The sequence below is a fragment of the Gymnoscopelus braueri genome, assembly GCF_963280865.1.
Source record: "Gymnoscopelus braueri genome assembly, chromosome: 16".
NCBI lineage: Eukaryota > Metazoa > Chordata > Actinopteri > Myctophiformes > Myctophidae > Gymnoscopelus > Gymnoscopelus braueri.
This window is the reverse complement of record NC_137616.1, coordinates 37,719,505-37,737,588: the sequence shown is the minus strand read 5'-3', so window position 1 is coordinate 37,737,588 and position 18,084 is coordinate 37,719,505. Positions and strand designations below refer to the sequence as shown.

General features: G+C 43.1%; 1 protein-coding gene across 1 annotated transcript in view; it reads left to right on the top strand.

The window, feature by feature from the left end:
• atad2b (ATPase family AAA domain containing 2B) overlaps positions 1-18,084 on the top strand; it is a 132,136-nt gene that overhangs the window by 23,181 nt on the left and 90,871 nt on the right. The window contains exons 13-19 of the mRNA XM_080453753.1: positions 18-106; positions 3,079-3,238; positions 6,345-6,435; positions 7,378-7,692; positions 8,502-8,649; positions 9,353-9,539; positions 10,860-11,045. Of these exons, the coding sequence (XP_080309879.1) occupies positions 18-106; positions 3,079-3,238; positions 6,345-6,435; positions 7,378-7,692; positions 8,502-8,649; positions 9,353-9,539; positions 10,860-11,045 (1,176 nt within the window). The remainder of the gene's footprint in view (positions 1-17; positions 107-3,078; positions 3,239-6,344; positions 6,436-7,377; positions 7,693-8,501; positions 8,650-9,352; positions 9,540-10,859; positions 11,046-18,084) is intronic.

Here is an 18,084-nt window from a genome sequence, read left to right as displayed (position 1 = left end):
TTTTTTTTTTTCATCAGGCGTACCTGATGAGGCCATCCATTATTTTCTTTGATGAGATTGATGGTTTGGCTCCGGTTCGCTCCAGCAGGCAGGACCAGATACACAGGTATGGCTGATCTCACCATAACTATTCACCCAGCCAGCCACACCTCTCACTCCCTACCTACCCACACATGCAACTTTCTATATCTGTTCCGCGAAGAGGAAGCAAAAGAAAGCTTCTCGTCTCTTTCCTCATTACACAAACTGTTGTGTAACATATTGTATGTTTTTCTGTTGCTTCTGTTGTTGTTTTCAATCAGCCTAAAACATGTGAGGTCTAGTATTTACAAAATAGTGGGTGTAGTATTTATGAAAGGATCTATTACAATAGTTTATATACATTATTATTAGTAGTGGTATTAGTAATGTGTTTTAGTTATTTAGATGGAACTACAACAGTTAATCAAACTAATACATATAATGTATACATATTTGTTTGAATAAAATGTATTAAAAAAAATAGCGAAAATAGGTTATCTACAAGCTCACAATGCGTCACGACGATCACATCGTGATGCCTTGTGAGCTTGTGTGTACCGGTGTATATATAGGCTATTAACTCATTGACTGCCATGAAGGAGTTAACTCGTCGAATTCTGCCAGTGCCCACACTGCCAACGACCCGTTTCACACAGACGTGATCCAAAGATTTACTGCTCCATTCACTTCCTGGTTAACTTATTACTTAAAAATCCTGTATTCTATCCCTGTGTTGTTTTTTGTGATGTTCTTTTGCCAAAACATGCTATTTTTAACGACGTATAACAAGTGAACGGGAGGTCGCGATGAATTTTTTTTGGCGGAAGCACAGTGAAACCCTCCTTGGTTAGCAACCATCAGGGGATCGATCATACTGGAGATAAATATTCTATGACTACTTGAAAATGGAAAAATCCATATATATCCATATGTATATACTCCGGCAGTTAAAGAGTTAAGTGGTAAATCAGACTTAACGTATTAAGTCAATTATAAAAATTCAACGCTTCCTGATTAATCTATGAAGTAATATATAGAATAACACCTAAGAAATGAATAATCAGTTACTGCCCTAGACGGGGTGGGACAGTGTAGAGAAAGAAACAGGCAATTGAGTGTAGGCAGATAGTTAGAAAAGCCATATAACACAGGTCTCCAGACAGAATTGAACTGGTGACGTTGCAATTATGTGGTCGAAGCACTATCTGGTCTGCTTGCCGCCAGCATGCCCGGGTATGTGTCGTTTGAAGTTGGCCCTTTATTTCTTCCACTTCCACAAAAGTTTGTTCAACTGTTCTGTAGACTTACTTTTCAGGGGCATGCTAGAGTTTTCCCATAGTCAAGTAGCAGGAAATGGAATGGTGTATATCTCTGCATGCATATTCAGTCATTATCCAACAAACTGTACGGTGAATTTTTATAAGTTTGCAGTGAGACGCATTCTGCTGCTTAGAATTGCAAATTCTCAAATAAAAAAAAACTGAACTGACTGGATGCTTTTTGTAAAAAATTTAAGAAACCAAGAAATCGTGATCTGGTTTTAATCAGAGAGCAACAGTTACACTTTAACATTCCATTTGTACCCATTCATCCAGAAGAATACCCTGTGATTGGCAAGCATTGCATTGTTTACCCTAACCCCAAGGAAACTCACACAGTTGAGGAAAGGGGAGGTTTAAAGTGTAAAATATAATATTGACAATTTTTAAACAAAAGAGAGAAATATCAAATATGCATGCTGGTACATCCTGAGAGGTTCTATATGGTACACTGTTAGTGGGTCTACCAGTATTTTTCCATAGACCTACAGTATTTCTTTAAGCTTTCAAAATAACTCAGTAACTACAAGTAACTATTACTCTCTAAGTAACTATGAGGGATTTGTAGCAAGGGCCATACTGTTATAATCCCTTATTTTGTTCTATCTGGTAGAATTAGTAAGCGCTGGGCAATATATCAAATCATAATTAAATATGATGGACATTTTTAATATAACCAATATGTTTAAAGTTGTACAATGCAGAATCCCAAATAACGATTTTTAGCAACCTCTGCTGGTCACTACCGTCACTGCATACAATTTCCGTAATCCTCGATTACCCAGAATTCCATTCGTTTTCACCGGAAGCCGGAAGCGTTTCAAAAAGCGATCTTTTAATTGTTTTATACTATCTACGGATCGTTTCTCTTAGCCAGTGGAGCATTAGTTACCATGAGCTGTGCTTTCTTTTTCTGTTCTTTTTCGATCTTCCAATCCTACATTATCTTAACATCAGTGTGAGGTTCCTTTTTGTTAATAGCGCGGTAGTTCCTGGCCAAACAGGAAACCGTTGCGGTAGTTCCTGGGGACGTCGGCCACGACGTCATGACGTTGGCCAGGAACGTCATTTCCCCGGGAAAGTCCCCCCAGTCCACTTTCAATAGAAAATATATAAATAAAAGGCTTCCGGGGGTGAAATTCACGGAGTGGGTGTTGTGAAACTTTTGCCACTCGCAAAAGATATACAATTTAACTTTAGTTTTGTTGAAAACGTTACCTAGTATTACTTTAACATGAAGATATTATTTTAATTAGGTGAAGATCGTGCTGGTGCTCATGTGGATGAAACGGCAATAAAATGAACAAATGAAGGGCCAATGAATGCCAATAATAAAGGCCAACAGGGGGCCTTGTTGCTGCACTGGCGAATCCTGGTTGAGCGGGGAGTGGTTTTGGGAGAGATATAGATTCCTTAGCATGTGCTACACTCTACCGGACAAACTCCTCACTGTCAGGTGGAAAGAAGCGGCTTGCGACTCAGAGGAGACAATGTGTACCAGAAGAGATCTGGTTGTCTACATCCTCCCAGGCCAACTGTGTGGGGTTAGCAACAACAGTGGGGAATTGGGAATTGGCAGATTATTTTTTCTAGTCATACTGTACTATATATATGTTCCTGCACCACTGTTGACTTGTGAGTTGTTATTTCTACTGTCTTATAGCAGTTTCACCTATTTGCTGAATTGTATGTGTTCAGTCATAATACATACGATCTGTTTTGTGTTTCCTCTGTCCAGTTCTATCGTGTCCACTCTGCTGGCTTTGATGGATGGCTTGGACAGTAGAGGGGAGATAGTTGTCATTGGTGCTACAAACAGGCTTGACTCTATCGACCCGGCACTTAGGAGGCCTGGGCGCTTCGACCGGGAGTTTCTGTTCAGCCTGCCTGATAAGAAGGTGGGAAATGCACCACAATATTTTGATTCTGTATGTATGTATGCATGTATGGCACTCGTATACATGGACGCACACACACACACACGCACACAGACACGCCACATGTTCAAGGAGTTTTCCAAACTGCTTTCCCCCTATGTTGATTTTCAGTAAAACATGTTTGCCAATGTAATAATATTCGCTCCAACTTGCTTTAATACCGGTAGGATTTCTGCATATTACTAAAAGGGAGTTCTTCCTTTGCAGTTCACACAAGCACTTCAAGGCAGGAAGGCAGTGTTGCATTACGTGTACCGCATAGCAACATCTACACCTCTCAGGCCTCTTCCACAGCACAGCGTGCTATTTTACAACGAACACATGCACCGCTGTGTGCACATACTACCGCATACTCGTTTACTCGGTTGGAGATGGAATTGTGTAATGCAGAAGTAACTGGTGCCTCTGTCATATACTGTAGGCTTACACCAGCTTCCTGCTAAGAACACAGTAATACAACCTGCTGGCTGTTTGCAAGGCTCACAACACCCTGCTGTTTTCTTACTCACTGCTGGTGTTGGTTTTTTGCAGGTCCTCATAAAACCCTTTTTATAATTAATTTCTATATTTTCTGCTAACATGTAGATCTTGCAGTCAGGGAGATTCATCTCATCATTAGTTCTCCTGCTAGATGTGATGTCTATAGTGTATACTGGATACTGTATATCTGACTCGGAGCAATTCATAGTGGACTTCTTATCCTGTCGGTTCTGTCTAATTGGTCACCTTGTTGCATCGTTTCCCACACAGCAGGATCATGGGTAATCAAAGCTTAATCTGCGGGCTGTCACAGCCTTAACCTCTCCAGCGGTGAGCTCTCACTGATAAAACACCCTGCTGATGTGGAAACTAGGATACTTCAGACTCCCTGCACACCCCACCTTACAAATCACCCCCACCAGTCTCTGGGATGTTTGGCCTGATGCTTGGAGACAGTTGTCTGAGCCACAGTTGTGTCGAAGGTGTGAGGTATTGAAGAGCAAGGGTTTTTTACTTTGTGGCCATTCTATGCCATCTAGAACAGGGTTTGTATGTACTGTATATCTGGACCCCTCAAATAACAACTCGGCTAATGCAGCTCCATGTTGCATCATGAAACAGAAACACCTCCAACCATGGAAGCCTGGAAAGTGAGGGGTAAAATCCGGCCCATGGAATAATTTTGGTAAAAAGAAAAATCAAAGTTGCCATACATTGAAAACTATGGAGGCAGCAGGTAACTGCCCACTGTAAGTATCTTCCCAGAGGGCTCCACTAAGACTTTCTCACCCCCGTGCACCAGCACTGCATATATTCTGCGGTACTGGCAGAGCATCAGTGACACTAAAGTGACATTTTACAGTCAACTAAAAGACAAAGTCTTTAAATTGTCTTCTCTTTTGAAAATTGATGTGAGCAGTGCACTGAGGTGACTGATGTAGCTCAATTGGGAATATGTATTTGTGCTGATGTATCTTTGACCTTCATCGAGGAGTCTGTAGAGCTAGTGCCGAGGCATTGAGTATCAAAAGCCGGAAAAACTGACAATTTGAGTAATCAAAACGGTTACTTTTATTAGAGCAGAGGGACTCAACCTATCTGCAATTTGACACTCCTTTGTCCAAACATAATATACCCTGCCACATTGAATTCCGCAGGTTGAGCTGAGGGGCTGTGCTCAAACGTGACTTTCAATTAGACTATGTGCAGAAATTTGACTATTCATGAATGACAAATGGAAGCCAGTGGCAGAGTTGAATGACCCAGACTGGCTTCATGATCTTGTATTGCTTAACCTTAACATTCAAGGCCACAACAATTTGTGTTTGAATTAGGCCGGTACTCACTGTTACGGAGTAGCATTTCTTCTGTGGTTTGCCCACCTGAGTACCCTTAATTGCGTACTGCCACTTAACTGGGGAATCTAGGTACATATGTTGGGAAGCTGTGCACAATTGCACACGTCGTTCCCAAGTGCCCCCAGCGGGCCAAATTGTCACCCGAGTTTCAAAAGTGGATACGGTGATTCCGATGCAATGCGAGAGTGCTGACGAGGCAACGCCAACTCAGGAGTCCTGAATCTCTGCCCTCCACACCCTCCTGTCTAACATCAGGGTCTTGTGCTCTGGCTGTCACACCGTTTGTCTACATAGGTGGTGCGCCTCTTTCCCTTCCTAGCCATGCCTTGTGTTGGCTCCCACAGTGTCAGTTTGCTTGCCACTAGTTCCGGGTGCCTGACATAGTGCCCAGCCAGCCTCGTCCTTCTCTCTCTCTGACATTGTCTGTGACCCGTGGGAGGCCCCGGTAGACATCCACGTTTTTTGGTGTGGTCCGCCCATGTGACACCAAAGTGCCATTTGAAGCATTCTTGTGTAGACGCAGTCCAGGGCCTTTTCCTGCTGTGCTGTGAGCATCCATGTCTCAGCCCCATACAGTGATTAACGACTACATATGAGACCAAAAATAGTCACTACAGAATAGGAGGAGAGCGCTAATTAATGGATCAACAATTGCCCACACATCCCAAGTCATACACAAAACGTGTACTGTATATGCTCAGATGTGATCATAAATTGTACTTGTTTGTTTCCGTTTGTTTCTTCTCTCATTTCAATTTGTTTGTTGACTAACAGTAGTAGTACAATCAAAAAAAAATGTAATCCATTTATTTTCAGCTATTAGGCTGCCGTCACGTGGCTTGTACTTGGAATGGACGTATTCTTGGTGCAAAATCAATGGTGTACAGAGTGCCAAACTTAACAGTATATTAACTAAATGTTTCAGCACATTTATAGACCATCAGGCTTATGATTAAAACCATATTAACATCAGCATGCAGTCACTCGCCCCGGTGCCTACTCTGCACTGTTGGATGTTTGTAGAGTCCAGGCGGAAAGCTCTTGTTCACCCATGACAATGTATGAAATGCAAACAAACCTAATACTGTAGTATAAACATTCCCATTTAGTCCTATACGTGAAATCTTTAGTAATTGAACAGGTTATGACTAATGGTTTATTTTGCTGAATAATACATTTCTATTGTGCTCTCTCTCCCACCCTCTGCTTGTGTCTCTGACCCCCTGCAGGCAAGAAAGCACATCTTAGAAATCCACACACGGGACTGGAACCCAAAACTAGCTGAGCCGTTTGTGGATGAACTAGCAGAAAAATGTGTCGGTAAGAGACGAATAGCGAGTGCAATATCTGCTTGCCAGTGTAATTTATAGCTAGCCAGTGGGGAGCGGTAAAAGGTAGTGAGGAGAAATTAAGATACGGTTCGCCAACAATTTTACATCAATAGTAGCTCCCGTTTCATGAGGCTCCATATGATTTAACACCCTGTTGTTTGTTTCTCTGCCGCCAAGAACTGCTCCCCGAACGCAGTCCTTAATAAACACAAACATTCAGGGGAAAACAAACAAATCACATCCACATTCTAATGGGAATTGATTTCATGTTTTAGGGTATTTTTCATGTAAAAGAAAAATTAGGTCAGCATAATTACAGTGTTAGATTACAAACACAGCATACAGTACATACTCATCCTCCATCACTTCCATCCCATCCACCTCTAAATACGCACTACAAAAAATGTATGCAATTAGTTACATCACAGGTTGTCAAGGCAATGAAGGCATAGTACATACGAAGGAAAATTACAATAGTGAATACATTTAAATGAAGAGGATACACTGTATAAAATTTACACAATATATGTACAGTATATATTAATAAAATTAATGAATAAAAAAGGCGGGGGGTTGTTATACAGGATAGAAATATTAAGCAAAATATCAGGACTTTGAGGCAAGTCTGTGCTAGATCTCTATCCCATTTATATTTGTACAACAGGTTATAGATAGACCTTTATTGATCCAGAGGGGGAAATTTCAGTTAAGTTGTTCAGTTGTAAATTATTCTCCAGTTTCTCATACGTCCGCGAAATCGAACCTCGATTTAACCTATAGCACTATTGAGAAGGTTTTCAAGTATTGATTCCTCTGGAATCTTGTCTTGTACCCAGCAGTGTCTTATCTGGAGGTAGTTCAAGAATCTTATTTAAGGAAGCTCATATTGGGCCAGGACCCACGTTTTAACTTCTCCTCTTCCTCCCCCAAGGCTACTGTGGCGCTGACATCAAAGCACTTTGCACTGAGGCGGCCTTGGCAGCGTTGAGGCGCCGCTACCCTCAGATCTACGGCAGCAGCGTCAAACTGCAGCTAGACGTCTCTTCCATCGTCCTGGGACCCGGAGACTTCAGCCGGGCCCTGGGGACCATCGTCCCAGCCTCCCAGAGGGCTCAGGCCCCCCCGGGGCGAGCCCTGGCCCCTGCCCTCAGACCCCTGCTATCAAACTCTCTCGCCCTGGTTCTGAAGGCTCTGCTCCGAGTCTTCCCCCACGCTCAGCAGAACACGGACAGGGACAACACACACGGTGAGGATGTTATACGTTATCCGTCACGTCATCGTCTGATGCTCACACTTCTGTGTGCTCTCACACTCTTATCTTTTTTCACTGGGTAGGACAATTTGTCACAGCTCTGGGCCCCTCTCTCGGTGTCTTGCGCTCTCTCTCTCTCTTTCTTTGCTCTCTCCTGCCATCCATTATCAGGGTTCTCCCATACCCTTTTAGATGTATGGCAGAGCACGTATCCCCCCCCCCCCCCCCCCCCGCCGGGAATATGGAGGTGATATAACAGAGCGCTGATAACCAAGCTAGCTCCTCTGGTAACACTTTTTGCTAACCGAATTCCCACAGCAGTCAATGGGGGAGTCGTTACGCTAAATTAGCTACAGCATGAGGGCTGACCAGAGGGAGATGTCTACCAGGAGATCTATCTCCTTTGCACCCATTAATGACTTCAATTTCGCACAGAGCCTTCTCTCTAATAACCCGTTACAGTTCTACTAATAGACCAGCTCTCCTTTGATTCTTTTTTTTCTGTTTTCTTTCTTTTTTTTGTGTGGGGGGGAAGGCTCTTAGCCAAGTGAGTTTTTCTTTTGTTAACGCAAACTCTGCTACTTTGAGGTTTTAGTTGTTGTTGTTTTTATGGAAATGAGCCTTGAAATGTGTTCTGAGGATTGAATTAGAAATAATAACAGTGATAACAACAGTAAATCACATCCATTCCGCATGGAGGCGTGTAGGGAAATGAATTTCTTTGTACTCCCACGTGGACATCTGTGTGCACTGTGCACGCACATGCAGTGTTATCTCTAAGCAGCTCTCCCCATCCTATCCAGGCGGTGACAATCAGCTGCTTGAGGATTTATACAGCGATGAAGACAATGAGGAAGGCTGTGCCTCCATCTACGACGTCCAGCCTGCCACATCTCCAAAGAGTCAGCTCTCCTCCCCCGCAACACACAAACCCTTCCTCCTCTTCTCCACGTAAGTCGAGAGCATAACAGCCTTTACAACTTCATACGACTCGAGATTTTACAATACTTCCTACATTTCTTCGATTAGTCAATGAAATGAAGTATCGGTATTAGGCAGCCCCCTAATACTGACTAGAGTACCAAACAATCCACAACCATCACATTTAGCATTGCCTTCCTCCGCCATTGTTGTCAGACAATCTGGCTTTTCAGCGCTCTATGTGCTCCCAGAGTACAGCACTGAATTTATGACTAGAATGCACCCCGGTTGCGCTCCGTCTCAGAATGTATTTATGAATGCACCGGTAGTCTCATATCACAAACAATATCACTATAATATAGATATATTGCCCTGCCCCAAATGAAAACTAATCCTGTGACTTTGCCGTTTGTTTTTGAGACTTGGTTGTTTGCCTTTGTTTTGAGTCTAGATTAGGACTTACTTTAATTGTCTGCCAATGAATGTTGACTGAATGAAAGAAATGAAACATGTTATAACATAGGAGGGCTTCTTAAACGTTAAAACATATTTTTGCGCTCAATAAGCCTAAACCCACTGGGGAGAAAAGAAATGGGCCTTGCCTATGTGTCGGTCCTGACCCATAGTTCAAGTATCAGCATTTTGAGACTGAGCGTTCGGGATGCAGAGCTAATGATAAACCCCCAGCCTCCATATCCCTCTTCTCTATCCCCCACTTTCCTCCCGGTCACAGCTCAGCCCTCCAGCAGCCCACAGCGTACCGGCCCCGGTTGCTGCTGGCTGGGCCCCCAGGCTCAGGGCAGACCTCCCACCTGGGACCTGCCTTGCTGCACCACCTGGACAAGCTGCCTGTTCACCGGTTGGACCTGCCCACACTCTACTCTGTCAGTGCCAAGACGCCAGAGGAGTCATGTGCTCAGGTAACGCACGCACGCGCACACGCACACATGCGGCAAACTAATAGACATTTCTCATGTCATTTTGACTTTGGTTTTAAGTGTAGTGTTGAAGTGAAAAGCTTGTGTGATTGTAAGATGACTTTTTGGGGATGGAATATTAAAAGATCTAAGTGACAGAGGGTTCTATGAAAGAGGGTTCATTATTGGGGCATGGGATGGCAGGATCTTCAGTCACAAAGACCGCTCAACTGGCTGGTGGTTCAATATGAACAGTGACTAAAGTGACGTCTGCATTTTGATCTATGGGAAAGACATAGGGAAATTGTGGTCGAAAGCGCACATTCGATTATTGTGGCTCTCGAGCGTTAGTGTGTTATGAAATTAAAAACATAAGAGCAACTCTTCCTCACGTGACTGAGAATGTCAGTGCAGGAAGTGAACAGACTGTGTCAGCGAGAGCAGTGTCAACAAGAGGGAGGAACAACATAGAGAGGTTATATTTTATTTCGAAGATGAATGCACATTTGAGAGATATGTGGTGTAAAAACCATTGGCACTGGTCTACAGAGATGTGGAAAAAAGTGATATGGTCAAATGAGTCATCCTTCACAATATTCTCTACAAGTGGAGACTGAGTGTTTATAACACTTGCCAAATGATGTGTGAATAATAGGCTTTGCTCCTCCAGCCACCATGTCTCAAACCAATTGAACACGTATGGGAGATGTTATACAGATGTGTCAAAACACCAAATGAGGGAATATCCTGCGTTAGAACAGTGTCCAATCCCTCCGGTACAGTTCCTTACAATCTATGGGCCAACACAACAAATCTGAAAACAAACCAACTGCAACCATGGAAGCTATATCATTATAAAGATGACAGAACCCAGACATGAAATGGAGCTGTTTGAAGAGCGACTGGCATGAGTGGTTCGTCAAAAAAAGGAAAAGCATTTGTGTAACCAGTCTTCAAAACATGAACAACAGTGAGGCTTGATGGCTCAATCTCTCCTTGAAGGCTTCTTGGAGAGAGATTGTGAAATCCTTTGGAATTGGATCAATGCCCAATGATCTGATAAATATGATAAAGATGCAATGAGCGCATCTATTTATCTTCCTGGGTTGAAACCGGGTTTCCGCTCCTGGGTTTTGTCTGCTTGTTTTCAGGACATTCTGGTTTGCTGAATGCAACACTGCCCCCTAGTGCACACATGCTTTAGGATGATAAGACAATACATCAAACACAAAACACTAGTAGTGTCTGTATATGTTTGTATGGCATTTCCTGGGATCCTTTACCTGGTCTGACCCCTTTCTCTCTCCCCCCCCCCCCCACCAGGTGTTCAGGGAGGCCCGTCGGAGTGTACCAAGTGTTGTTTTCATGCCTCACGTCTCAGAGTGGTGGGAGGCGGTCAGTGACACGGTGAGGACCACTTTCCTCACGCTGCTGCACGACGTGCCCTCCTTCTGCCCCATCCTCGTCCTCGCCACGGCCGAGACGCACTACACTCAGCTGTCACACGAGGTAGGGTCTGGGTCACACACGTGCACACACAAACACACACCTTTTGAATTTAGAACGGTTGTGCTGTAAAGAAAACATCCAACGGATGTACAGGACTCACATTAGTTAATGCAGTGGTTCTCAAACATTTTCATGTCAAGAGCCCCCAACTTAATATGACCCCCACCTGATAATGTTTTGTGCCAGGAACCCCAAAAGAGAAGATTTGTGCTAAAAATGTCTTTAATTATTAAAATAAATATATATATATATATATATTTTAAAATAGCAGATCTACAAGCTCAGCCGAAGTATAAAATAGGTTAAAGTGGTTAAACTGATTTTGATGCTATATTAACTAATTTAGCTGGGGACCCCCTGGAACCAATTGAAAGACCCCTGGGGGTCCCCGGACCCCACTTTGAGAACCACTGGGTCAATGGATACAAACACACATAGAAACAAATGCACGCACACACATACACTACATGCACTTAGAAATACAAATGCATACACAGAAAAACACACACATGCTCAGTCACTCAGGCCTAAGCTACGTGCACGCATTTGTTTTTATTTGGATATCGCCGCTTGATGCTTCACTTACTGTGTCTGGATGTTTTCAGGAGGTCTTAAAGGTGATATTGATAACATTTTTACGTAGACAAGTAATAAAAAGAGAGTAATAACATCCATAGAGCTTTAAAGAAATTGCATTGCTAATCCCCCAACAAATGATTATGATTAGATTGTGGAATACTGATTTGAATTTTTTTTACATGCACATACACACACACACACACACACACACACACACACACACACACACACACAGAGAGCGTGTCGCTATCAAGGTCGTTTTCATGTGTTTTGGCTGGATCTCCCTTTCCTGGTTATCTGTCCCTGCTGTCCTCCTCCATCCCTTCACCCCTCTGCTCCTGGATTTATCATTCTCTTTGTCCAAGCGGAGGACTGCTGGGACGGGGTTAAAGCCAGGGGGGAGGGAGGGGAGGGAGGGGGAAGAGAGAGAGAGAAATAGACAGAAAGAAGTACACTCCAGTCAGGCAACAGAAGGGCTTTAATTACATCTGGGGGTTGGCAGCCCACTATCTTCACTCCAGGATACGCACGCACGCTCACAGGCACACACACACACACACACACAGGCACACACACACGCACGTGTACACACACACACACACACACACACACAAGCCAACCCATGCACATACCAAGTATTCTAGCCAAGTATTCCCTGTGTATTTTGTTCATGGTGTGCGTGTATTGTGTGTGTCTGTGTGTTGTGTGTCCGTGCTGCTGCAGGGTGAGAGACTGTGGTCGAATCATTTCTCTTTTCCCTCCCTGTTTCTTTTCTTTCCTTTAGCTTTGTTTTCGTATGCGCCGCCTGCACACACACACAGACTGCTGTTCTTCCGTGTTGTTTTAAGGTGTCAGAAGCCAGCATATTAGTTGATTTCCCTGCTTGCAGCCTTCATATCGACGCATCATCCCTTTTGAAGGGATTAAAAATAAAAATAAGTGGTCTCGTCCCTCACAACCTTTCAACCTCGCATGACGGATCTCCATCCTGGACTGCCAACCCCCGTTGCCCAATGATTTGGTCTGTGAAAATGCCTCACGTGTGGCCTTTGGCACTATGACCGCTGACTCCCTGTGTGCTTGATGCTGCAAATCCAATCAGCTCACCTTCAGTAGACTAGCCTCCCATTTGAAATTGATTGAAGATTGATTCCTTTGAAATGCGCCGCCCGCAATCTCAGCGCCATGTTTTGGTGCAGGGTTCAAATGCACAGGCTTAGAGGTCAGTGGGTTCAAGTTGTGTTGTGGCGGCAGATATTGAGTGAGTTGATGATGAGTCATTTCCCATTGGCGATGTGACTGGTCTGGCTCTGAGGCTATGGCTGAGGCTATGGCTATAAGGGTAATGAACAGAACACACACACATAAACACAGTTAACACACAACTCATTAGACACATTAAGCAGTCATCTCTGTTCATATGGCTGGGAGGGAGCTTATTGATCAGTTGGACAGTACCCTGATTGCCAATATTGAGAGACCAGTTTGACACTTATATCGGTCATTATATCACTTTTTTGACAACATCGGTATCAGAAATTTTGCATATTTGCAAAAATGTTTGTTTTGTTTTCTATTTATTTATTTGCTTATATATATACGTGTTCAGATTGATTTCACAAGGCCCTCACAACCTTTTTAACTTAGTATTTTGTTACCCTTTAACTAGTTATTTTCGTAATGAAGTAGTTTGTTTTGTAAAGTGACTTTGGGTATTTCAAAAATTGCATGTAGATTTTGCACAAAACATTGGTAATCGGTGGGCTAGTACTCTCCAAAATTGGGATCGGCATCAGACCCAACAATCTGGCATCGTTCGCGCTCTAGTAACATTGGTCCAGTGCCATTGCTGATTCAGAGAGGGAGAGGTGTTTGCAGGCTGTTGGGGATGAGAGAGGATTTCTGCCCAGGCTGCCCAAAAATTGGTTGCCAGTGACTATTGTCTCATTTGGCTTAATTTTCTAAAGGCTACATGAGTGGTTTTCTTTTGAAGGAGTTTGTTTAACCCATTAAGATCTGAGGCCGATTCTACAAAATGTCTTCTAAATCCTAACAGTTTTTTGAAAAAACCTACGCTATATCAGTGGTTCTTTAAAAATATATATTTTTACAAATGTTCAAGTTTTTTCAAAAATAGCAGATCTACAAGCTCGTAGCAGCTTGCATATCTGCTATTTTTGAATAGCCAAAATAAACAGATGCGTTCCCGGTCTTAATGGATTAAGCCCCCACCTCAAGATTGATCTGACATCCTGTGTTTGTACGGGTGAGGTCTGTGGGGAGAGGCGTTTTTGGACCTGATACGCGGGCACAGATACGCGGAGCGGTCCAGGGTGCTTCAAAGCGATCTGGCCATGTCCGCAAGTGTTGTTTGGCTCTCTGGCACAAACAACTCGGTGACAGCTGTTGCCTCAGCTCCAAACCTCAGCAGGGAAGGGCTGTGTCCCTCCCCAGCCAAAAGTGACTCTATAAGCCTGGGCCTCAACTACAAAGGCTCCCTCCCTCAACATCCTCTCTCCCTGTCTCCTTAGAACAGCTTCCTTTTTTAGTGGAATAGACATTGAAATAGAAGGAAACATGTACACGGTAACAGTGTACACCAGAGAGCAAAAAGGTGCGATTTAGAGAGTGGCATGTCGGTCTCGACTTTCTGATGCTTTGTCTTTACAATAAATGGGTTATAATGCATCATACTGTAAGTGCATAAGCACACTTGAATTTATTAGGATAGCACTATGGATCAGAATGACATACGATGCATCATCATCACAATACATTAGTAGTCTGGTGGCACTGTGTTTTTCATCTACTATGCAGCTTCCACAGAAAGTATTTGGACCTTTTGACCCTCATTTTTTGTGTGCAAATTTAATATGCATTTGCTTAATGAATTAAGAGAGATGAATGTAAATGCTGATTTATGCTTCTTATTGCGCTTCAACACCAAGTGCTGCCCTTCACACCAGTTGGGGTGCAGAAAGGGGTGGACATTCTCTGCGGGATTTAGCCCTCATACTGGAAACCTCTGTAATACTGAATTGGTTCTAAAACAAGGCTATTATAGTGATATTTCACTGTCATTACTAGTATGCAGTGTTAGTAAAGGCATAGAGAATCAGCTTAAATCTTTATAGTTTGTCATACCATACGACAGTGTTGCTTGGCAAAGAAACCTGCATTGTTTGACTTTAATCTCTTAATTCTAATCACTTTTATATCAGTGCACGACCTCTAATGTGAGCAGTTTCAGAGGCAGCAGTTAAATACGGATGTAGAACTTACTGCAGGTTCTTTGATGTCATTCAACCTACACGGTATCTCTGAAATCTGACTGAGGGTCTCGGAAGATAAGAATAGCCAGGAACCACAGAGGTGAACTGTGGTTTTGTGTGCGTGCATGTCTGAGTGCATGCCAGCTCCGCTGGTGTCTGTGTGTGTTTGTGAGTTTCAAAATGACCAGCTACCTCCATTGAAGCCATTGAACATTTTACAAAATGTCTTCAAAATAAAAGGCTGGTGAGTGCTCATTTATAAGCATGAACATGTATTAAAATAATCACTTGCTCTTGAATGACAAGACATTTCACATTTCACAAACAATATTTTCCATGGTTTTGAATGGTTCTCTTGGTTTCTTTGTCGCTGACTTGGTGAAATTATAAGTTTCCCCATTTTGGCATTTGACACTGCTGAATATTTATATATATTATATATAATATTTTGCCAACTGTGATGGAATTGAGTTCTCTAAAACATTTGCTAGAGGCTGTGGCAGTTTTTTTAAGCCAGGCATCAATTCAATAACTTATTCAGTTGAACGACACCTTGTTGCTAATGCTTACTGCTTTGAACTCCTGGAGTTAGAACTATTCTAATAGCTTTCCAGAAAGACGAAGTGGAAAGAAAAGAGAGGTTGAGAGGCAGCGAGAGAAAGACACATACATAAACACATAGACAACTTTTTTCCCCCGCTCCGTTCCAGCACAGAGGATTTGTAACTCTAGCAGAGCAGGGGCTCAGTGTGGCTTAGGTGTTGTACTTCTGTGCTCCACTGATCTTAGGCCAGACAGACAGAACACCCACCTGCCTTCCTTCCTCTTCATGAATTACATCCTTCCATTTTCCCCTGCCTCCTTCCTTCCATCCATCCATCTGCCCCTTCCCTCCATCTGCCCATCCCGCCACCCATCCCTCCATCCCTATCTGCCATAATCTTGTTAGCAGACTTCTCTTTATCAAGCCCCCCCCCCCCCCGCCCTCAGCTTCAATCTGGGCAGAATAAAATCATTACCTGGTGTTCACTACCAGACACTTGGACCACAGCTCCCCCAGTCCCCCATGTCCTACTGAGGGGAGTTCGAGGACTCAACGAAGAGAGGGGGAAAAATATGAAACGTTTGGAAAAGAGGGAGAGGACAAACTTGTCAAAGAGAAGAGGAGTTGATCGATGTGAAATGCACAATGGGAAATGGTGGGGTTGGAAAAGGGAGAGTGGGAGCTTAGTCAGCATCCCTGCCTCCCTCTGGACGAGCCTTCAGCTTCATCACAGTCTGAACTGGGAACTTTGAACCCACGCTCTTTAGCCCCAGTGCAGGCAGCACTCTGGAAATCAACCTTCACCGCTGACACAATAAGCAGATAAGCAGGGAAGATGGGGAGGAAAGGTTAATTGTCAAGGGTGTTTGTATGAGTAATGCATGGTAATACATTTGTTCTGTAACAAATGGAAACTTCTGATATTCAGATGTTTAACCACTTTATACTTTGTTGTACGTCAAATAGTGAAAATAGCCAAACTACAAGCTTGCAATGCTTTTTTTTTTTTTGGTTTTTGAAAATTTCTTAATGGGGTTAAAATTCTATTTGAGGCAAGGCAAGTTTATTTTTCTGTTTTTCAGCAACTCAAGGTTAAATATGTTGCCATAATCCTCTCCTCAATTTGTCTCCATCATTCTTTTCCAAAAATAAATACAGATGAATAATAGGGAGGTATACTGTTGCGTTTTATAATTAAGGAAGGTTAGAGCATATGCTACAGTATTGAGATGTATTGAATGTCAACACTAGGTCTATGAATATTGTGATATCATTTATGTATCACAACAACTACTTTGGACCTCCATCCTAGCGCCAGTACCAGAAGGTATCCTGCTCATTTATGCCAAATGATGAGATTTTTTCCTGAGCATCATGAATGAATGATTTTTTTTCTAGTACAGAGTGTCCTATCAAGACAGGTCTGTTTGTCTGTGTCCCTTTTATGCCCATATATGGAGAGCTCTGTGTCTGTCTGTCTGCATCATAGTATTGATGTCATAGATTGGCCTCCAAATACTGTGATAATAGGTACCGCACTAAGTACTCTGATAACGTGTAGTCTGAACGGGTACAATGGGAATTGCATAACCAAAGGGCCATGGATCGGGCATTATGAAAAAAGAAAAAGAAAAAGATGAAACATAGATAAACAAGGTTTCTGCCCACACTTATTGTCTCCGCCAGGCCGAAAGGCATGGCGAGAGAGTATGTTTTCGCCCCTGTCCGTCCGTCCGTCCGTCCGTCCGTGTGTCCTGTCTAATCTGTGTGTTAGCAGCTAATCTCTGGCACCGTTGGCCCGGTCGCTCCGAAACTGTGCACACACACTCCCTGGATGCCAATTCAGAACCTCTGCCCCAATTTTTGGGCCTGTTATAGTGCCACCAGGAGGCCGATTTGTGCAAAACCATTTTTTTTTACATTACTCCTACAGATTTTATCCAAACGTCATGCAAATCGGTACACAGTATCTCTATAGTCATGTGATCAACACAAATCTGTCCGATTTCCCATATTCCATCCTCATTGCCTATGGTTGGCTTTCAAAGTTTGCAGGATTGGTCCGTTTTGAACAAAAAGCAGATTTCCGTGAATTTTCACACACACATTCCCACTAGGCCAAGGAAGAAATGCCACCCTTTTCACATTGGCCTGTTATAGCGCCACCAGCAGGTCTAATTTAGCAAAACACATTTTTGGAACAAAATGCCTCAAATCATGAATGCAGTGTCTGATTGCCGTGAAAGACCTAAGAATAAATGGCACCCTTTTCACATTGGCCTATTATAGCGCCACCAGGAGGCCACAATAACGTACCTGACCTGGCGGAGACCTGTGCTCCGAGGAGCACTTTTTCTAGTTTCAAACATGTTTTTTATGTTATAAACCAGATTTTTATGAGTCAGTGAGACTGAACGGAGATGCAGTAATCTAAACATTTACTGTAGTTGTAAAAATGCCTTTCAGTTCTCGTCACTGATGTAGGGGTTAAACCACTCTATTCTAGCACCCCCTCTGGCCATGGATCAAATCCCACTTTCTTCTCATATCTGCCCTGCCGTGTCCCTCTCAGCTTCCCACCATGTGTCTCATTACAGAAAAACCGTATGGGGTATAGGCTAACCAATCTCCTTCTGGGGGTAAA